This window comes from Ptychodera flava, chromosome 20, assembly GCF_041260155.1.
Source record: "Ptychodera flava strain L36383 chromosome 20, AS_Pfla_20210202, whole genome shotgun sequence".
NCBI lineage: Eukaryota > Metazoa > Hemichordata > Enteropneusta > Ptychoderidae > Ptychodera > Ptychodera flava.
In genome coordinates, this window is record NC_091947.1 from 9074491 (window position 1) to 9098688 (window position 24198).

A 24198-nucleotide genomic window follows, 5' to 3' on the forward strand; every position below is an offset into this window, starting at 1 on the left:
AATCAGCTGTCTGAGAGGATAAAATGCACTGTGTGAAAGTTAAAACAGTGGCACGCAAGTATGAACACGTTCAGAGTTTTGACACTAGGCTCTTCAAAGCCATCCTGTTTATGGTGAATTACAATGCGGCCAAACTGCAGAGCAATTATCCTGTCACTACATAACTATTCCAGTTAAAATACACTCAAGAGGTTGTCTTTTGCAATTTCAAGAGAGCCTACATACTAGTAGTTTTTGTGTTGTACATGAGTGTGGCATTGCTTCTTTGACCAACCACAACACTGATCAACTCACAGTATCTTTAATGAGCCATGTAATGTACTTATGCACACCTGGAGATTGATGCCTTGGGGATTTCTGACACTCACTGCAACAGCCTACAGGCAACACCTCACCAGCCACTGACAAATTCCCCCCCCATATTCTTGGAAATATCTCAGAACAGTTGTTGAACTTCACCTCATATGACATTGAGGGCAATCTTGAACTAACAGGTAACAGAATTCTTTTCTGAAACATCTTTCCACAATGACAAATGCAAGCCACGCTTTCATTTTCGGTATATTACACAAGTTTAATTACAACATGCTGACATAGCACCGTATAAGACTTCAAATTTTGTTGGTTGTGAAATGTTTCTGCAGCCCAAAAAAAAAAACTGAAGTGACAGTAAAGGACAGTAAACAACGGATCTTCTGATTCTGAGAAAGACACAGAAAAATTGTCTTGTTAAAGGAAGAAAATTATGAAAGAACAAACAGAAACTAAAGAAAAGTTCACAGTGTAAGCGACATTTTCACATTCAGTTTGGTATCATGTATGATGTGTAAAGAAATTTTATTATGTACAGAATCATGCTAAGTGTACTCTTGGTGGGTACTGATAGCCACCCATCCATTTGCCTCTTCCATCTTACAATCACACCCTGTTGTAACAAAACCGCTGCCTTTGCGTATAAATAGAAGTGAGAAGAAAATTGGCATGATTTGGACAGTTAAAGATGGCACACTTACATACCAAGACTGCTTCGATGTATGTATGTAGAACAGAGATGAGACTGTAATGTTCTGAACCAGGATAAAAAGGATTGAAGATGAGTACAATTTATGGATTACTATAACTTATCTGGACTTCCTTACATAAGGAAATAAAATTAACTTTCATTCGTACAACGTAGCTGATCTACATCATAGCATAACATTTGTGACTGTTGTACACAGTTTGGCTTTGCAAAGGTACCTTGTCGTTCTGTATTCTTCCCGCTGTCACATCACTGTATGTTGAAAGGTCATACAACATACAGAGAGTGATAAAGATAGAAAGAAAGTGTTGTCTTGGAAGAGAGCTAGAGACCCCTGGACTACTTCTAGTGAAATTGGTGACAGTCACAAGGCCACACACTGGAATCAGTCAACAGTGGACATACTGCACGTAATACAGATACTTATTCTGTTACATTAAACTCCTAGAATGTATGTACACAGCAGAGAGATATACGTTTTGGATAATGCAGACATCCAAGTCTTTTGCCTGGTTTCACAGGGCCTCTGCTTGCTGTACGATAGTTCCCTGTAGTATCATGCAGTATAGGGCAACTGCAAAGCTGTATTGCACCGTGTTAATTCTCTGTGTCTTACACATGGTGGCAGAAGAGACGGCATGCCTCCCAACTCGAGAATTACTCCAAAACATTCAAAACAGACAACAAAAACAGTCTGTGTCTACTCAAATTCCTAGGGAGACATGGCTATTTCATCTACCCATTTTTTAAGTGATATATAAATGGTATAAAAATAAAACACTGAATGAACTACCCTCTTGTCCTCATTTATTCAATTGTATGCGACATATATGGGAACATTGGTGAGCTACATTCACAAACCAGTAGACTCTACTATCTCTCCTTGGCTTGGCATGGAAAGTCAAAAATATGTTTCTGGCAATGAGATGTTCTTGATAATTGCACGGAACTCAAGTAAAACATTAAACTACACGAAATAAATATTAACATGATACAAACGTCATAATATCTCATCCTTGACTGGAACACATAGCTTTGCCAGTAAAAAAATTTGCTGATGAACTTTGAGACTCAGCCCAGAAACCAGTGCAATAGTGCAAGTTGACTTGAAATACTTAAGTTAAAGAGGATTCAGGCAGAAATTCATAGCAGAGAATGGGCATATTCAAAACCAACACTCAAACGTAAGTTTAAAATATTTATCTTGAAAATATCGTACAAAAAAGTAAGAAATGAGAGAGCCATATTTATCTGTTTCAATGCCATTGTGTTATCAGGGCAGCTGTAAATATACGGTATAAAACTTGAACTTATAAAAAATGATGGCGACAGTAATGATGGGTAGAAATCTCCACAGCTATACAGAAACATCTCCAAGGAAATCGGTAACTGTCAATGAAGTGATAAGGATTCAAGAACATAGAGCAACACACAGCCACTCCGAAGCAAGAAAACACACTGTGTGCAGTATTTATATGTGTCAGTCACACTGTTTCGCTGCATTCATACACAAACTCACATAAAACAACACTACAAGCACACACAATTTTTCTTAAGAAAAAAAGGTTCTGTTCCAGGCTGTACTGATTTTGTGTGAAGACTAAATCGTGTTTGGCCTTGTGACAAGAAGGAAAAGACTTAAAAAAAAATTGAAATCCAAACTCTCAGAGACTACAAATACACACTGGCGTATATTTCACTACTTCATATGTACAATCAAGTAAATAGTTTTAAGGAGGTGGCTCCTTGTCTGAAACGCTTAAATTATCTAATTGGAGTAAAATATCACTAGGTTTGGCACCCCCTGTTGCACCCTCATCATCTGAGTCTCCGTCCTGCGACTCGGCAAGCTCTCGCTGCAGTTCTTCTTCCTCCTCTTGTAAAGTGGATAGGAGTAAATCTTGAAGAAAGAAACTATGGTCTGCCCTCTCTACCTCTAACATTTGTTGGTCGCTCTCTGATAGTGTTGGATCATTAATTCTGTAAAATTGGAAAAGAAATATGCCAGCTGTTCAGAAGGATAATTGTCCTGAGACACAAAGTTTGAACGTTAAATTTCATCTTATCAGTGAAGTGTAATTATTGTGTAGATGTATGAAGTAGATTGAGGCGATGGGAATGGTAGCTGTATGTCCAACACTGGATGAATTCTTCCTGAACACTGGATGAATTCTTCCTGAAAGCTGCATTCCTTGGTTACTGGGTCTTGCATTAGTTTTTGTTGACTATGTCAGTTAACATGGTTGTTGTGTCCCAACAAAAATTTGGTCCAGTTTATCAACTTGCTTTGAGAAACGGCTGATGGACAACATGTGTCTTGTATTTAGTAAAATGAAATAGGGAAATTATAGTATGACATTTGGGAAAATCATAGTCCCTCCATGAGGGAGAATGGGAAAATCTTGCGCGACAAAGTCTAACTATTCTTCCAAAATTATCATCAACATAATATTTGTATCCCATAAGATTCAATGTTAAATATCTAAATACACAAGTTCTTCTCACAATGCCTGTTGAATCCTCAAGTATTATCTGTTCAAATGAAAGATTACTTGTAATACAGTATTATTAAAACAACACACTTAAGTTGTATGTGTAAGATTGATGATAGACTAATATTTGAATCACAATATTTACACAGTATGAAATTTGTTCTACATCAAAGAGAGACAGAAGAATGCCCACTGATGATGTTGGTAGATGTCACACACACACACACACACACACACACACACACACTTCATGACTTACCTTGACAAAAGAAACTGTGAATTTGCCTGTGAACTAGAAGTAATATCTAAATTATTATTTAAAGAGTTTGCAGGGTTGGATAGATTTGCCGAGACTGCCTGCCTTCTGGAAAACCTCTCCATGTGTTGTCTAGCTGCTTGGGCTTGTTGCCTCTCCAGCTGTAACTGCATCTGAAGCTGCTGTAATTGAGATGAAGTGGATGGCTGTGGCTGCCCTGTAGAACGCCGCACCCCAGACAGCTGTGATAACAATTCTGTGGATGGTAAAATGGTATAAAATCAATCCTGTGATACCAGCAGTTGACTAATTCCTATCATACAGATCCTTGTAATTGACAGCAACTTTGTGTGTGTACTTTCTAGTATATCTGAGTTACACAATGTATGATTTTGGCTGACTGAAATTCTCCATTTACAATTCATTATCACTTGATCTGTGTATTAAAGCGATGGTAATTACTACACTGTGCAGAAATTAATACACTTTAGAAATCAAGCATTACATGTTTTTTGGCTGGTGATTTTCACTCTGTGGAACTTTTGTTTATCTTGAAATGAACAAAAACTCTAAGTAAGCAAAAATATAACAAAACACAAAAAAAAACTGATAAACAGTTCATGGCCTTAAATTTGTATACTCAGAATTCCATGGATAGGGTGAGACACTATGTATGACATCTCTGTGTAAAAACAGAACTTTGAAGTGTACAGTCAGATAATAATTAAACTCTGAAAGCATTGTGAATTTTAACGTGAAATTGCAAAGGAAATAATGTTAGCTCTGCATAAAAGCATAACATAAACTTTTGCATGAACTGTCATTGTAGCTTAGGCCAATATTAGATGGTTGTAAATTTGGCTAAAAACAAGAGTTAAAAGTACTGATTTACATATATCTGTACTACAGCAGTGTATAATGTCATCCACAGATGACTGTGAAGATGGCCTTGAAAATGACAATCATGAATGAGTGGACAAAAGTATTGTCACAGTCCTTAAAATTTCCTCTGAATACTCTGAAAGAATTGAAACAATCATGACAGAGGATGTAATACTGGAATGCTGTTACGGATTATGAATAATTATCTGTATAAACACCCATCTTATGCAGTACACATCAAAGACAATGCTGCACCATTACACCCACAAAGTCTGTGTTCTACTTGCCTGCAATGGGATCCATAGTTTCTCTACTACTAGGCGATGTTGAGCTCTGATTCGCCAAACTTGAACTTCCACTAAAATGCATATTGGTCCTCCTGGCCCTAGGAATTCCAACACCCCGGCCTGGGTGAAACATCCTTCGAACATGCCTGGCGCTACTGGTTTCATCGTAAGAGTCAAGTCAAGGAGCTGTCGTTATTTTTACTGGCTGAAATATGCACACGAACTGCAACTTTCTCATGATACTTTGTACAAACAGAACAAAGCATTCTCTGCAAGCATGACAATGTGTTTCAACCTTGTAGGTTGCCTATTCCAAGGTAACAAGGTAACAACTGCCTAGATTTTGCAAGAGACTCATAGCAATTCACACATATGCAATCAAATGGGATAAATATTTTCTGTGATACCTTTCTGACTTTTTGGCTATGGTTGAGGATACAGAAATCTCTAAGGCATGAACTTAAGAAATGTTTACACGCTCAACAACTTTAACTAGTCTTGTTGTGTAAATCTTACAGGTATCTGTACAATTCTAGATGTCACTTGGTGATCAACATCGGCAAAGAACATTAAATCTTATGAAATCTTGCTATGAAATCTTACTATAAATACATTGATTTGTTTCAATATGACAAAGATGGGAAACATCTTGACACCTGATAATCTTGTACAAAAACACGTCACGACAGTGTCTTATTTTGCAGACATGTACGCCTACAGGCTATCAGATTGGACATACATAGTTAATAAATTTCACAGTGACATATAGCGATAGATGCTCATTTATCTTTGCAAAAAGAAAAGCAGTACAGACAAGTGTCTGGTGGAAAAGGATATGAGATCTCTTGGGGCTCTGTGTTCTAATGTAAGATGAGCAGCGAAGTCATCAGTCACATGGTTTGGATCACCTCCAGGTAATGCCGCACACACAGGACACACCTATGATCAAAGGAAATTCAATAACAGATCAATCCAAACAAAACCAATGGGCATTCATCAGTGGACAATTTTGATCATAATAAAACTTACACTGATACATATAAAACTGATAAACAAGTATCCATTGCATGTAAAATCACAAATAATCTTAAACGGAAACCTGATGAAAAGAGAGAGAGAGAGAGAGAGAGAGAGAGGGGGGGGAGTAGATAGATCATAGGGACAACAGCCTATTATAATTTTTATAATATTGCTCATTATGTTGGAATATGATATTTAATAATTATGAACAAATATTCATCTTCTTGCTTTGATATTCTGTATGAACATGTGCAATATCATAATACATGCAACATTATTTTCACTCTTTTGCAATTTCCACACAGCGCTGCAGGCTGTAGTCAATGAATATTACATCATCTATCACAGTGAAAGTAAAGACTGGAGACATATTTATTGCACTTACCACTTCAAGGGACAAGTCTGAATGCTCTGATGTGACATGCTCCTGTAACGTAGTCTCTGTAAAACCCATCTTGCCACAAAATGGACAGGTAAAAGATTGGGGTTGCTCCGGAGAAACTGCTTCCCCTCCGTAATAGAGATCTGGAATTCAAATACAAAACAACAGCTTAGATATACATGTGTACACATCATATATCAGAGTGACTGACACAAATTATATTCCTACTCTTGCAGATGTATAGTTTTGCGACAAAAAACAATACGGTTGAATTATAATTAGGTTGTGAAAGGGGGATGTCACTCCAACACTAAAAGCTGTGGCATATCTAATTACCTCCTATTTGTAGTTGGGTCTTGATCCATACTTTAATATAAACCCCTGCCTGTCTATTCCAATCCATTGCTTGTAAGAAGATTTTTGAAATGCTGTACGTCTATGTATAGGGCCCTACACCTTACTCTCATCTAGCTTAAACATGGAATTCAATAAATTCAAAAATTGATGACAGTGTGACTGCATTGATCAGATATGTGATATAGTCACAGACTGACCAACTTTGGACTTGGAAGACATCTTCACTGAGCTGTATTTCAAGGCGATGACATTATAGCAACGATAGTGGTTCTTGTCTATGTAAATGCATAAAGAGTTATAGATAGATAGATAGTTATAGAAAATATTTGTTATGAAGAGTGGAAAGGTCTTGGAAATTGTAACGAATCATCATAGTTGTAAAGATTACTTTTCAGACCAATAGACCAACGAAACTATCCAAATATTTTAACATAACGTAACAATGAAGTTGACATGAAGAAAACACAAATTTTATAGTAACTGTTTTCTGTGACCCTTAATAACCTCTGTTAATTGATACAACAGTCTACTCCTGATATCACACCACTGCCATATTGGACTGCCTTGCATATTCAGTGCTACATAGTTGTCTTTCTTCAAACACCCTCAAACACCCAAGTTCATCATTTGAAGCCATCATTTTTAAATCTTTAATTAAAGAATTTTGAATGGTGACTTTTAGAAGTTCAACTGCTACGTTGCTTCTCCTACTTGACACTGACTATTTGATCTTTGAAAGGTCAGTTGCTTCAACATGCAGCAAATGCACATTCACACTGCATCAGGGTTCGCGGTAGAGGTCGCCACAGTCGCAAAATGCGACTAAAACTCGTTTGTGGCGAACAAAAACCCATCGGCAATCGCCACGATCTCAAAAGCGTGGCAACAGCTGATTTCTATAGTCGAAATTGAGAAAACTAAACTGTCCAAATCTTAATGCTTTTCAACTGATATAAGACAACATAAAAAACTCTTTATTTAAAGCACTTACTGGAAATTGTAAAGGAAGAAAAAATACAGAAAACAGTCACAATTACATTCTCGCGATCTCGATCTCCATGAACTGGCATTCCGATCACGTTGACACTATACTAAGATAGACAACCATAGCCAAAAGCAGCAAAACTCAGCGACGATTCAGAGCTTTATTGACACAGTATTTCATATCGCAGTATCAAATCAAACTGATTACACAATCCCTAGATCAGCGACATTTAGTGAAATTTCAACATTAATCATAACTTGAAAAAAGTAAACGTGAAACGTCGTGTATGCTGTCGATCAACAGCATAGTGTGAACCGTAAACTAACTGGCATGGCATGTTTTTGACTGCACAAAAAAAGCAAGTCGACATTGCAATATCAAACGGTCTACATCTTGTGAAAACAATGACAGAGCAGTGAAAGTTGTAATAGTCACCGGTAAAAACTCTTCACTGATGAAAGGATAATAGCGTCAAACAAATGAAATTGCATATTTAGAGAAGGAAAACCAACGTCGCATCGTGGCCTTGAGTGCAATGGCGGATGTGCGGAGTGGGACTATTCTATTTAGGTAACGGGGGTACGGAGGGACACAGATTCATGAAGGCAAAACGTGCCATTTTCCTAACGATGCTGTCGCGGGAACTTCAATGTCTCATTGTTGTAACACCTTTTTAATAGCTTTTCTGATCAGAAAAGTAATTTTACTAACTGTAATCATCTATTATACGCGCATCACCTTTCTGTATCGGGGTTTAAGTAGGGTAGGCATGTAAAGTAAAGTGAAGCCTTTATGGAAATCCTATCCCAATTGGGGATCTTGATCATAAAGTACAATACAGGTTTTGCAAAATCAACAACAAAAGAGTATGTATAGATGAGGATGTAACATGTTCATCAATATTTTACTCTTTTTCATTTTTATTTTGGTCTGAGTTCAAACAATTTTCCCAAATCACATAATGATGATTTGATTGTTCTTGAAAAATGTTTATAAGGTCTTGTGTGTCTCTGTATGTGTTTCTACAAATGTTTAGTTTACTTAAAGATCATGTCTACTGTCTGTGTAGCCTTTGCAGTGAAAAAAGAAATGTATAGTCTCATGTATCTCATATATATATATATATATATATATATATATATATATATATATATATATATATATATATATATATGTATATGTGTATGCATTTATGAATGTATTACATCAAAAACTTGAAGACTGAAGCATGTTTCTACCAGCATTTAGTATGTGTGGCTAATGAAAGTTGCGTGTGGCTAATAAAATGAGGACCAAATTAGCCACACTGAGTAAGTGTGGCTACTAACTTGAAAATCCTACCGCTAACCCTGTGCATGTATGTTAATTGATGCCAAGAAGGTGAATACATTTTTTTCTTCTAAATTTTCTTATTTCAAGAATTAAATCAAGCTGTAATAACATTAAATCATCACTTCTTTTTCAAAGGATTGTGTTTGGAACAGGCACAGAGAATATTCTCTCAGGCAGGTTGGGAAATCATTACTTTATATTACTAGTATCTTTTGTCTATGGTTGTCTCTATGTGTAATCATGTCAAGCCCTTTCATCAGCTGGATACAGAAATTGGTCAATCAAATCATAACGTCAGCTTATTTTTGTCTTCTATAATTTAAAGTGGCATAATTAGACTCTTGAAAGTCATTGACAATTAAGGTAACAATCATGCATAAATTAGCATAACTCAAGCAGGTATCGCAAAACAGTGGCTTGCTCTATTACAAGCTTATCTCCTCCAGAATGACATCTAGTTTTGTGTTGCCATAGCAGGGCTTTATGATGTGGATGTTGTAATCAGCAGGGATGTGAGTGTGAACGCCTGAAGGTACTGTCAATTATTCATGGTCTACAAGTGATATGCACCAAGGAACTCCCTCGCAAGCCTTTGCTGCCTATCCTTTTGTCTTGTTCAAAATAATTCACAGGGCTCGAAATTAACTTTTTACCCTGGTAGTCCACTTGGGCTACCATTTTTTGCTCACGTGTTCACACACGTGAGCATATGTCGCAGCGATGTCTGTCTGTCTGTCTGTCTGTCTGTCTGTCTGTGTGTCTGTCTGTCTGTTGGTCCATTTTCCCAAAAACGGCTGAACGTATTTCAGTCAAATTTGGTAGACATCTTCAGAATTCAAATGGCAAGAACTGAAAAGGTTTTGGTGGGCGTGGCTTGCATATTAATGAAGTTATCACAGTTTTAATTTTTCTGATACATGGTAGTCTATGGGAAGCCGGTATCTGTGGTTTGAGGGCGCTATCCCCACGTTACACTCTGGCTAGACGATGCTGAAATTAGACTCGGTTTCGGATTCGGTTTCGGATTCGGTTTCGGATTCTAGAGACTGAAAGAAATTTTATATTTTCAGCCAATTGTAACACTGTGGAATACTGGATTTTCCTTACTTTCCCTGGACCCTTTTTTCAGCTAAAATAATATCTAATCACACTAAACAAAGTGAAAATAAGTATATAGGGATAACTTTGCAATACAAATTTTTTGACAAAGTGTCATGTGATCTCGATGACCTTTGACCTTAAATATGAGTATATGTCCATAACTCAGTAACCACAAGTGCTACACCCTTCATATTTGGTATGATGGGAGACCTTATGACATCACATCCTGTACCTTATTAATTATGTGCATATCTAATTCTGAGCCAGCAAATAGAGCTAGAGGTCTGATTTTTGGTATATAGGTATAACTTAGCAATACAATTTTTTTGACAAAATGTCATGTGACCCCAATGACCTTTGACCTCAAATATACATATATGGCCATAACTAAGTAACCCCAAGTGCTACACCCTTCATATTTGGTATGATGGGAGACCTTATGACACTACATCCTGTACTTCATTAAAGGAATAGTCCACCCAAATAACAACCTGCCTTTAAAAGTTGAAGAAGATTATTTTTGTAACATTTATGATGAAAAGATGAAAAATTTGCTGTTTATTATCCTAGAAATTAATGTTTTATTAACTGATGTGTGTGACGCCATTTTCGTGATATGGAAGCGCCACCTATGGGAATTCCTCAGAGAGGCTTAACTTTTGATGACGTAAAGTTTTCGTGTTTGGTTGAGGAAGTTAGGGGGTATCGCTAGGGGGTCTGGTCTACCGTACGTTTGTATTGAGCTACTGCCCCATGGATACACTTTGCCTTCAACCTTATAACTTTGAACCGGAATTCAGCGACTCCGAACTCCAGGATTTCGAACTTTGTGTTTTCAACGAAAAGACGGACACATCGATAAATTCAGAAGTAAAAGAAGGGCACGTGGCTCCACCAGTTACCGAAGGAAGCTGTACAAGTATGGCTCTTTTGGTAGCTCACTGTTACGTGGCCATGTTTGGAGCTGAACCACGGTCCCTCAACCGTGGCTGAACACATCTTCGATATCGCCTGGTGACGAAACGAACTCTAACTTACCCACAATGGTTGTACTTTTGGGTAGAACATTTTGATCAGCATTGCAAGCTAGCTGTTATCACTTGAAAAATACGATGTTGGATTTCAAACCCCAAAAGAGAACTGTATGTGACGACATTGCTCCGCATGTTTAGCCATTGCAACGCTGGTTTAAAATACGGTTAACTCTTTTTATAACAAAGAATGATTAGCGAAAATTGCCAATTCAAAGTGCTAGTTTTTCAGTTACATATAGAAAAAGAATGAACGAATGAGAAAAAAATTCCAAGCACCGTTCTCCATGGGGGAGGGAGGAGAGACAAAGCGGACGACCGGAAACGGCTCAGCTGTCCGACTCTAAATGGTATGTCCCTCATCTAACAAGCAACATTTATACATACACACTTTCATATTCTCCGTGGCACTAAATTAAACTTCAAACACACTTTCATTTTAGGAGTACTAAATGAAATTTCAATTTATCCTTTCAACGTACAGTCATAAAACACACTAAAATTTTCCTGTTCTCACAACTCACATTGAACTTTAAACGTAAGTTACCGGTAATTAGAAACCGCCATGGGAAGATATCGCGAATCCTAGTAGCCGTTGCTGCTGTCAACTTGGTGCAATCTTGGAAAAAAATAATTGAGAATGGTCAAAATCTGAAAGCTACGACTTCACGACCAGTCATTGGGAAAACTTTTGGGAAAAATTCAATACTTTACAGCAACGTCCAGGCGACAGGTCGTGGAGAGAAACGACCGAAAAAATAAACCTGAAAGCCACGACCTCGCGGCCGGTCTTGGAGAAATATGTCGGCAAAAATTCAACACTAAAGTTACAGCCACGACCTCGCGACTGGTCGTAGAGAAAAATTACAGAAAAAGGGAATGAAATAAACTACCCTTCGACAGATCAGGAGCGGGAAGATGGCAAAATTAAAAAGTCATGTACTATTATATAGCAATACGGAGAGAAACAGCTCTGAGAAAACAAATCTGAATCACGGTTACTCTATGATGCTACAAGAGCAATGGTGTCTGAATAGCCTGACTGAGAAACGTTAAATATTTTCGATCACATATATTGAGTATCTGATTCCGTTTTTTCACTTTGGAACTTAAAGTTTTCAGGCTTTAGCTCAATGATGTTATTCTATGTGCTTGCTGAGGTTGAGTGGCGTCTTTGAATGACGATACGATGCACTCAAATCTTTGCGTAGTTGAATGGAAATTTCTAGAAACCCCACAAAAGAGAGCCTCGTTTTCACTACAATCCAACATGGTCGTACGACCGGTCGTGCAGCGTGCTTATATGAAACGTTGGTTCATTTTGGACCATTTATTGAAATCCATGTGATAATATATTTGGGGAAAATCCCTTGTAATTCCGCACTGGCAACGCAGTAACGAACTTCACTTACTGCTTCTTGTTTTTATTTACAATTTAGTGGCAAAATTGCTCATTATTTTTTTCGACGCCACAAAAATATGACTCGCTGCCGTGGTATCGTAGAAACATTGAACTTACAGCATGGAAGCCCGATAATAAAGTTTACTTTGACGTGCCTATTTTTTTCTAAAAGGAAGGAAAGACATGTCTGAAATTTTTCCGACATCAATGAAAGTTGTCATCTACGCATCTACTTCTTCTCGAACTCTTTTGAACCTATTCTTGGTTCCAGATAACTCATTTCAAACATATGGATCGTTTCCGTTGACTTGATGCGTGGATGCTGTAGTTGCGTTGATGTGGTTAAACATGCCCGAGCAAAAATACAACTTTCTGATTTCAATTGATCACGCAAACTTTATTATGTTTTAAATACCAATGCAATGTCATAAAAATAACAAGAATAATAAGTAAACTTTTTGTAAGAAAGATGATCTCAACAAACTCTCCGGCGGTTCAGAAAAATCATAAATATTTAAACCATGAACCTCTTTTCTTTTATGGCGAGTGTCTCCCACAATCGCCCTTGTATGTCCTCTTTTCACCTATGCATTTGCTTTCCAGTGTAAGTTTGTGGTACAGCATCATCTTGAAGTCTTTTCCTAATCCAAATTTGATTGTGAGTCGTCAAACTGCCGACGAAGTCCTTCTCTTTGAAACGGCCTTTGCATACGTAAAAACATGCACTGCACTTATAATTTTGAAAACTTACGTCAGTGGCAATCTTTACCGGCAACAATTTCTAGAGGCGGTGTTTTCACTTCGGGTTTCGAATCATTCAGAATGCCTTATCGAAATCTCGCTCACGATTATTTGTACATCCGTAATACTTACAGGCAGGCATAAGCTATTTATGAGACTCCCTAGATCAGACCCCCTAGCCAATGCACCAAAACACGAAAACTTTACGTCATCATCCGGGCATTTCTCCCGACATGCTTTGCGAGGAAGTAGACAATATGGTCGCGCACAGTCGGCTAAAAAGGTCTCCATATTGCCTGATTTTGATATTTATTTTCATAGATAACTTCAAAAAATCGCTGTTTCTGTGCAAAAAGTAATGATAAATGCTTTTATGACATACATAGAAACCTGTATAAGGCAGATTACATTTTGGGTGGACTATTCCTTTAATTATGCGCATATTTAATTCTGAGCCAGCCAATAGAGCTAGAGGTCTGATTTTTTGTATATAGGGATAATTTAGCAATACAATTTTTTGACAAAATGTCACGTGACCTCGGTGACCTTTGACCTCAAATATACATATTTGTCCATAACTCAGTAACCACAAGTGCTACAGCCTTCATGTATGGTATGATGGGACAGCTTATGACGCCACATATTGCACCTCATTAATTATGCGCATATCTAATTTTGAGCGCGCCAATAGAGCTAGAGGTCTGATTTTTGGTATATAGGGATAACTTAGCAATACAATTTTTTTGACAAAATGTCACGTGACCTCGGTGACCTTTGACCTCCAATATACATATTTTTCCATAACTCGGTAACCACAAGTGCTACACCCTTCATGTTTGGTATGATGGGACACGTTATGACGCCACATACTGTACCTCAATAATTATGCGCATATCTCATTCTTAGCGAGCCAATAGAGCTGGATGTCTGATTTTTGGTATATAGGGATAACTATAGGAGAGAAATTTTTTGACCAAATGTCATGTGACCTCGATGACCTTTTACCTAAAATATATGTTTATGTCATAAATAAGTAACCACAAGTGCTATGTCCTTTGTATTTAGTAGGATGGGAGACCTTATGACAGCACACGCTTTACCTCATTAATTATGTACACATCTAATTCTGGGCAAGCGAATAGAGCTAGAGATCTGATTTTTTGGCATATAGGGATTAATTAGGAATATAATTTTTTTTGAAAATGTCATGTGACCTTGATGACCTTTGACCTTGATTATACATATATATGCATATTTCAGTAACCACAAGTTCTATACCCTCCAATTTTGATAGGATATTAGACCTTAAGATGTCACATCTTGTACCTCATTTATAATGCGCATATGTATTTCTTGGCTGGCCAATACTGCTAGAGGTCTGATCTTTTTTCCTGATTTAGAACCGTAACTTAGACATGCCTCATGTGTTTCAAATTGGGAACAACGACATAGACCTATGTGCCCATAGATCTCAACATATACACTCCAATGATACTTCTTAATGACCACATTTTCCTGCCCCATCAAACTAGTACTCCTATTGCAAGTGGGGACTATGTCATTGTAAATGACTTGTTGAGTTAATGGTTGTATCACAGTATTGGATATATCTAATTCTGTATTTTTTCCATTTTATATTCTGAATAATTACATTAAACATATTTCACTGTCTCCAGTACATTTCATTTAAGTATTTTCACTTCATGCACTTTATCCCTTTCACACATGTTCAAATATCTGACCAGAGAACAAACACTAAATAGTCCAGGATGGGAGCTACAGTGTCATTGACGCTATTTTTACTTCAGCCAATTCCTAATTTGCATATTAAATGAATTTTCATACTTAGGGATATTCATCTGAATTGACTTGATCAAAATTGATGTAACTTGCTATGTACATTTCAGACACTGTAATACAATATTATTGAAAGTCATTAATCATTTCTCTTCAGCAAATTCCTAATTTGCATGTTTAATGAACTTTCCTAATTAGAGATATATATCTGAATTGACTTGACCAAAGTTGACAAAACTTGCTACATATATTGCAGATACCATGATACAACATTATTGACAATCATTAAGCATTTTTACTTAAGTCAATTCCTAATTTACATATTTAATGAACTTTGCTTATTAGGGATATATACTGGGATTTACTTGATCAAAGTTGGCAAAACATGACAACATTGATGATTATACCTGGTTAAAACAATATCGAAAGTCATTTCACATTTTCATGTCGGCTAATTTACAATTTGCATATCTAATGAGCTTTCACAGCTCGGCATATATGGCTTGAAGGACTTGGCCAACGGTAATTACACTTGCTATATAAATGACAGCAGTCAAAGAACTTTAATATTTTTATTTCAGCTAATTACATATTTGTATACTTCATGACCTTTGAGAATTAATCAGCGGTGATTATTGTTCATTATGTTGATCATAATACTTTCAATGAAGTTGCAAACATGTGGCAAAGGTTCAAATTTACACATAACTGTATGAAACACGTGAGCATTTTCAGTTCATATCTGGTCTAAAGTTGGTAGCCCAGTGACAATAGCTGGTAGTCCATGAATATTTTAGTTTAGGGATACTGTACTCGTCCGTGTATAAGCCCCCGGTTCAGCAACACAAAATAGCAATATAACTAGGGTCTTCTACCCGAGAAACCCCATGTTATGTGTCAGGAACGCTTAATTTATGCTAATTTATGTACATTTTGAACACTTTCTATCACTTTCAAAATCGGCTCACACATCCAAAGAAATCGTAGCTTGAGTAAAGAAAAACAGAAAAAAAATATTCTCATGATCTTTATGAACTGGCATGCCTTGTTACAACCGAGTATCTCTATACAGAACGTAATACATTGATACTGATCGACAACCATAGATAAAAGACAGTGAAACTCAGCCACGATTTCCAAGCTTAGGCTAACTGACACATGTGTTTTATATCGCTGTTTCAAATTAAAATGATTATACAATCTCTGGATACAGAAGTGACAGTTTTGTGAAATTTCAGCATCAAAACCCCAAAACTTGACACAAGTACGTCTTGTATGCTGCCGATCAACAGCATAGTGTAAACTGGCATGCAAAGACTGCACACGGAAAAGCAACTGAATATTCTAGTATCAAACGCTCTGCATCTTGTGAAAACAACAACATAGCAGTGAAAATTGTAATAGTCACCAGAAAAAACTCTTTATAGATGAAAGGATAATTGCTTCAAACAAATGAAACTGCATGTTGATTCACGGTCCCTCCACAAAATTGTGAAGAGACCGCGAATCAACATGCAGTTTCATTTGTTTGAAGCCGTGGTTGATTGCATTTAGCTCGTCCCAAAGTTACGGACATCGCACGTCAAGTATTTCATCTCCCAGGCTTTGGTAGTCCGTATGGGCTACCATTTCATGGACTTTGGTAGCCCCAGGGAAAAGTTGGTAGTCTGTGGACGCGGGACTACCGCTAATTTCGAGCCCTGATTCATCCTATATATTCAAACTAATTATATATGAAAGGGTAGAATATACATTCCAGTGCCAAACACATTGATTTGAATTTATTTTTGTAACAGTAATGAACAAATGAATTAATGATTGTGTTCGTGTTCATTGTAATTAATGATTATAATTTATGCGAATCACATCTACTCAACGATCTTCCAATTATGCATATTTATTTTTTTATTTCCAACTTTCTGGGATCCTTGTTCAGCCATGTGATGACTTGTTGAAATTCTACGGAGTATCATAGCAATTTCTCAAAAGTAACTATGTTACTGGGATAGGCTTGACAACAGCGCCATGTGAAACCATGGGTACAATTCAGTGTGATGGTCATGGTATTTCAATCAGTTAAGTCAATGCTTTATTGAAAGTCAATACCCCTACCAAACAATGAATTCTTCTGTATCACATTTGAATGTGGTGTAACATAATTATGACAACCTGATAATGCCATTCTCATTAACAAACTTTCCCCCTTGTCTCTGATTCCCTTGTATCAACAAGTCACTTTTCTGTTTTATTTCAGATTATATTAGCATAAATGTCAAAGATCACCAGACACTTTCAGCATTTTCTTGGTAAATAAAGAACCTAATTTGGTTTTGTTCCATTCAGAACTAAACGTTTGCTCATCCTTTTCAGTCATTGGACTAAAACTGATGATTTAGATGGAGATATGTATACAAACTTATTTACCCGGCATAAATTGCAATATTTGACTTTCTTTTTGTTTATTTTAGTTTCGAAAGGAAATTTATCTTTTTTGCTCTCCTCTATATTTTGTGGACGGTTTTATACACAAAATCAAGGCACCGATTACAGTAAATAATCACGTGAAACAGGAGTTTACACAACACCGCATCAAACTGGAGAAACATTGAGCTTGTATTTGCAACATCAAGTTCAATGACTATATAATTATACATACATGGTTAGACGATGCAATTTGTTTTCGTCTACAGTTGTACCAGGAAGCAAGTGTTCATAACATTGGCTTTCACATTACCATAATGTACATCTTTACACTGGTTAAGACTTGTCAGGGTTCTCCACAGCTTGGAAAAGCAGAGGAGTGACCAATTTACATAACAATGCATAATTTGAATATCATTTTGTTGTGAAAATGTATCCTTGTCCACAGTTATTAACATATGAATAGATTGCTCTAAAAACAGAGAGGGGTGATCCACTCCTAAAATCCTCTTGTGGATAACCCTGATTATACTCTAATTACAATACTGTATTATTATATCTATGTAATAAATATTTCATGTACTGCTTCCAAACATCAATTCTTTTCTCCAAGATGATTACAGTGCATGAAAACCAGACTTACTTAAGTGGAATGATGCTCCCTTCAGATGAACTAAATATGTTTCCTATTCAAGGCCAATCAAGAGTCTGAATATGGAAGTTTATTTTTGAAGTATCAAAATTATATATGTTATTGTGTCAATTTGAATTTCTTATATTTTGTGAGGTGTCTGGGGGCTCAAGTGAGGCTTTCCACAAAATTCCACTCAGCTAAGGAGGATTAACTTCTAAAACTTACCAAAATCTGATCTAGTTAATATACACTGCACTGGATGCTCAGCAGTGTGTCTGGTTGTGGTGGCACCACTCTCATAGCAGGATGCACACAAGTCGTAGTCGTAACAGATCAAACACTTGTACCGCTTCCCGCGAAAGTTCCCTTTTAAACAAGAGTCGCAGCTAACACCTAGAAAGAGATGACATGACAGACTGAGAAATTTCCAGTAAAACTTTGTGAGACAAAATGTGTCATGAAAGTCTACATTTGCACAAGATTTGTGGTGCAGGAACATCTTCAGTCAGGACATCTGATAAGGAAACTTCTTTAGCTCTAATGACGTTAAATGAAATCATCAGGACATCATTAGACATGGACATGTATTTCAACAGGAGGCATGACTGCAAAGGTACATTCTTGATCAAATTAAACACCAATAAACATGAAAATTACACTCCTTCATAGCAATAATTCTCAGTCCCAGTTCTCAGCATCAGTTCTTGTGTACTCAGCCCATGTACAGCCTACCAGCCTTTTTGATTTGATACTGAAACCTTGATATTTATAGGGAGTCATTTTAACAGATAAGCCTGGCCTTCATATGGAAATTACGACACAGATTATACAAATGATAGGGAAACTGAGATTTATGCCATTCCGATTGACATTTCATATACAATGGTTTGAGAGTTGAATGGTGGAGACGATTTAAATCTGTGAAAAGGAGCCAGTATTGGCAACTGACATGTTTTCTGTGAAGCAGTTTTGGTTGTACATGTGATCAAGAAATATGTTGTCTTGCGTGTGAGAAATCTGGTTAACACCTTTTCTTGCCAGTTTATTTTGTCCCTATTTGGGAAAGTTGGTTGAAATCAGTAAAGCATAACACAGGGGTAAAGTTGAGGGTCATTTATCAGTCTATCTTAAAATTTGATGAATTAAACTTTCTAAGGAAAACAAGGGATTTTCACAGTGTCAATATTTAAAGGGCCAGTACCTGACACTTTTGATGCTTTTGAAATTATTTTTGCTTTTTAATGTTAATGACAGTTTCTTGTTCTACTCCCAAAGCACGTAGTGATAAACAGAGGTGAGTTTGTCAACCTACACGTAGCCTGCATTGTTGACTTCTTGTTGACAAGTGAATTCTGGTCTGGACTTCAATTCAAATGTACAATCTGAATAGTAGGTGTTTCAATATGCTTTGGGAATAGAACAAGCACTTTCAACCGACATCCAAAGCAAAAATAGTGAAAAAGATAATCAAAAGTTACTACTACTGGCCCTTTAAATATAACCATGCTAGCAAAAAAAAACCACAATCTTCTTTAAAATTGTTCATACACATGAAAAAGAATTTGAGCATACATGTATTTGTACATTGTCCATCTCTCACCCATTACTTTTGTATTTGTTATTTCATATTAATACTAAAAAGAATTTCAATGTTTGAACTTTCTATTTCAGAGATAATTTATCACCACTTAAGCTAATAATTGGCAATGTTTATTATTTCTATTTTAACATCTAATCATCTTGTACCACGGTGGAAAAATATCCCAGCAACACAGGTGCTTCATAACTGTGTTGAACTATTCAGCAATAATAGCTAAATCCTGTGTAACCGTCTGATAGACATGTTTTGCCAGGAATTATTTTGATGTTCATGCTATGGAAAAGCCTGGAATCCCCCATCTATGGATGATTTGATTAGAAAGCGATGTGATCGATACAGCTACTTGGTCTTCCTCTAAAGCATGGAAAAAAAGAAGCCAGTGTGTGAAATATTCAGCTGCAGTGAACGTAATGGTCTGATGCAATAGTTTGATTTCTGACAGCCCAATGCAAAGGGATACATTGAAGAAATGATTCAATCCTTAGCAAAGACACTGCAGGAGTTCTAATCATGCCATTAAGTATGAAGCAAGGTACGGTCATGCTAGAAACAGTCCTATTTAATCACAGCAGGGGGCTTTTTCAATCTTCAAATATTATTATTATTCAAATATCTGGTCTTCTTCATAACATCACTTGTTCTAAATTATTCAAACACCATATGAATACCACTCCATAAATGAATCATGTCCCAAAACAATATGGTCATTGGTATGCAGATTTACATGGCAAATAAAACTCATTTAAAGGAACAATAGCCTTAGCTTCTGATCATATTTTTATATTATTTGGTTCTAGAACAGTTTTATCGATCTTCTCCCGAAAGGATGTTGAAATACAAAACTTGTGATTTGCTCTACATTGTATCAATACAATGCTTTGTTTACACTGTACAGAGTGTTACTGTTAACAATTGAATTCTAGTCTGGACTAAATTCAAATGTCAACGATAACATTGGACGTTATAATATATACATGTAGGTTGTGTTAACAAGTTGTACTTTTTCACATGATTTCAGAAGTTGAACATGAAACTACTTCACCAAGTCTGACTGATCAAAAATACCATAAAGTGTTTCAAAAGTTATGAACAGGGAAACCTTGATAGCACAATACACCAATCCTGTAACCCTTGACTTCTACCTTATCCTTTCGATCCGAAATAATCTGCAGGTTTTAACAAAAATCATTGAATATTACAAATACAATTACTGTTTTTAAAGGGCTAGATTGCAATACAATTATAAACTTGTGAATGTCCTGTCAATGCCATTACCCTTTGTAGATATTGATCAATTTTCAAGCAAATTCTTGCAAAGAATATCTTTTATTCATCATTGGATAGCAACACAGGTACAAGCAATAGGTTTACAGTGGACTACAGTGATGTACTTTTATGAAAGTTTTTCCAAACTGCAGCCAAATGGTCAGGTAGAAGCCTAATACGGTCAATATAATCACAGCAAATAAATATTACCTGACTTCTGAACACAAACACAATTATATTCTTTTTGACTTGGGTGGTGTGGATATGTGTGTCTACTTTCAATCTATTAACCCTTTTCCTGTAAAGTTAATATTTCACTATCAGGTCAAGTTTGGTAAAACTAGTGAAGCAAAACATGTCCCATATGGTGCATTTTAGCAAAGACTTAAAAATTTGAAGGTCCCTGAAGACAGAGATACTGTAAACACGGTTTTACAGACTAAAGCTGCTATAACATATAAACCATGTGAGTGAAAATACATGTGGTTTTACCTAAATACTACTTTTTACTGACTTGGCAGATGGGAAAGTGATACTGTCTGGCAGGTAAGGGTTAATTTTATATTTGATGCACGCTCCTATTAAAATTCAAAAGTGTGAAAGAAGGCACACCTTACATTTCATCAGTTCCAGGTGTACAGCCTACAGTGGAGTCTTACTGTCACATATGCACTCTGTGGTTGAATGCCAGCATAAAATACCACAAATAAGAATGTCCAGAACAATAGAGCTGTTGTGATTTACATTCAATTGTCAGGTCTGACAAGACACTGATTTGGGTTGCCATTGAAGGATAACGTAGCAGACATCAATACTGCCTTAAACCATGCGGGGAACTATACTAAAATGGAATTTACTCATGAAGATAAAATGTAGGAGATGACTTCATGCTAAGCTGACGTAAATTCAGAAAACACTTCCTCCAGAATACACTTCTAAAACATCAATCTCAGACTCAAGGACACTATGCACTTTGTAGTCGGTATAATATTGAACTGTATGTTGAAGCATTGAACTTTGTTTATAATAGTCATCAAAATAAACAACGCCGACAATTTTGGCCTTATGTACATACAAATATTCGGGTCTGAAGTACTATGAATCAGTGAATGATCCCATTGGTTGCATGGGGGTAATGACTTGTTACTATCGATTTCAGAAGGTACGAATACACATATTTTATGATTCAAAGTTCGTTAAGGCATTTGTTTACTTGCTCCAGAGAACTGAATGACAAAATGAAACAACAGAGACCGATGCATTTATTTTGGCCCATAGTTTTCGCCACTATGTTGTAAATGTTACAGATATTCAGTGTATGATCTCTATCTTCGACGATCTTTCAAGTTGGCACAAAACATGCCGTATTGTTTCCACAATTCCTACACATATTCGGCCAGAAGTTATACCTCTTAGCAATAAAACGAACACAATTTTGAAAAATTTGAATTGTATGAATATCAATCAGCACATACATCTAAAACTGGCTTTATTCATTCAAGCGAAAAAGTCCGAATTTGAATGGGAGATAGTGAATTTCGAAATCAAGATGGCCGCCATGTTGGATGACTCGATTGCCCCTTACCTTCGTGTCGGGACATTCTTGTCCACTAAATGGAGCCTGAAACAGGCCAAAATAGATCTTGAGGTTACAGGAAATATACCTATCACTCATCGAGCGCTTTTCTAGGTCTTGAACGCATCGGCGCTAATGATTTCTCCGTTGTTCCGGGTGCCAGTCAGTAGTGAAACCTCCCCTGTTGCATGTTGGTCAGTACTTACATGACGTCACCATTCCGCACTTGATCTCGTAATGTCTCGCCATGTACGAGAAATCAAAATCAACCAAGGACGGGCATACAGTTCGAAAACAGGTGAAGCACAAGAAACAATCGGATCTGTATATTAGATAGTTGGGTAAACTATCAAATAAGATATACCATTACATGTAAGAACTAAGAGTAGTTTCTGCATCGCAATGAACAATGTTACTCTACTATGAACAATAAACAAGTTATAGGCCTAATAGTATCTTCTATTAGCCTACGGGTAAGCTTTTTCGTGTAGGGACCCAACGTAAGCCTGGCCCTAGTGATGAATATATGTTGTTAAAATTGCAATCTTTTCACTACTGACTATTACGTCAAATCTGAAAGAAAGATCTAAGTCGCGTAACATTGATTCATAAAATAAACAACAACCGTTCTGAGCTAGGACATGCACAATCGAAATTTTTTCTTCGTATTGTTTCTGTATTCACTGTGTATTTATAAGGCGCTCCCTTTACGAAATTATGCCACTGGGTCACAGTGAAATATTTGTACAAGAGAAACAAATTGACTTTACAGATATTTAGATTAAAAATGGCCACCATCCCTGTATTAACTATGGAGGGAATATTAAATTTTCGATTTTCACAAAAATAAGCCGGTGAAAACTTTATTTTAATACTCTGTGAGCTTGGAAAATGAGCACCAACGAGTGGTAGACCAAAATAGTATTGTAAAAGTTTGAGAGTCAGAATATCTGTCCCCAAAGCGCATTCTACCTTAACAAAGAGGGAAATTATGCAAAGTAGCATATGAAATACTTCTCCTGTGAATAAAGTGTCCGATGCACTTATTCAAAAGTTGCTATAACATTGTCACGTTGTCATTCGAAAGAAATGTGTAAGATGTTGTTTCTTCAAAAATAAAGATTCGACTTGACTTCATATGGGTCGCAGTAAACATAGGCATTTCAAGTTTACAGGCATTAAATCTTGTTATATCAAAGACAGTAGAAGCTTCTACTGTCCATGGTTATATTAGATCTGCCTGGCAGGGCTGTGTTTCACCGGCGTTATCACAGCCCTGCCACGCAGAGCTATATGTGCTTTTACATATGAAGCGCTTTTTATTGCAAGACTTAAAAACTTTAGGCCTACGGTGAAATACATCCGGAATGAAAAGATTTTGTGTTGACACTATGTATGATCTCATACTTTGAGATTATATCCCGCAAGACTCTCTGTCAGCTTGTCCCAATGGTTCACCAAGCTACTACTCGAACTTAGTGACCTGTTCAGAAAGCCGTGCTCTTCATGTCTGAACATTTTAGGAGAGCGAAAGACTCACCTAGTTTTTACACTTAATTTACCCACTTTACGTACAGCCACATCATACATCATTTGAAAGCTTATTATCTCTACT

The 24198-nt window shown here is 36.7% G+C and overlaps 1 protein-coding gene across 1 annotated transcript; it reads right to left on the reverse strand.

Annotated features, from left to right (window-relative positions):
* Positions 1 to 548: 548 nt before the first annotated feature.
* On the reverse strand, positions 549 to 22810 carry LOC139119955 (E3 ubiquitin-protein ligase KCMF1-like). The gene is made up of 7 exons (XM_070683924.1): positions 22593 to 22810; positions 18367 to 18534; positions 6344 to 6483; positions 5776 to 5877; positions 4939 to 5104; positions 3773 to 4025; positions 549 to 3001 (listed from the first exon to the last, which is right to left on the reverse strand). The coding sequence occupies exons 1-7, from the start codon at positions 22606 to 22608 to the stop codon at positions 2752 to 2754; spliced, it is 1095 nt and encodes a 364-aa protein (XP_070540025.1). The 5' UTR covers positions 22609 to 22810; the 3' UTR covers positions 549 to 2751.
* Positions 22811 to 24198: the final 1388 nt, after the last annotated feature.

What these genes read in the sequence shown, in the direction of transcription:
- LOC139119955 (XM_070683924.1), bottom strand. An exon ending in CAGACTTGTCCCTTGAAGTG is followed by an intron (nt 5,878 to 6,343) that starts GTAAGTGCAATA and finishes CTTTGATCATAG; the next exon opens with GTGTGTCCTGTGTGTGCGGC. An exon ending in ACAGAGCCCCAAGAGATCTC is followed by an intron (nt 5,105 to 5,775) that starts ATATCCTTTTCC and finishes CTTGACTCTTAC; the next exon opens with GATGAAACCAGTAGCGCCAG.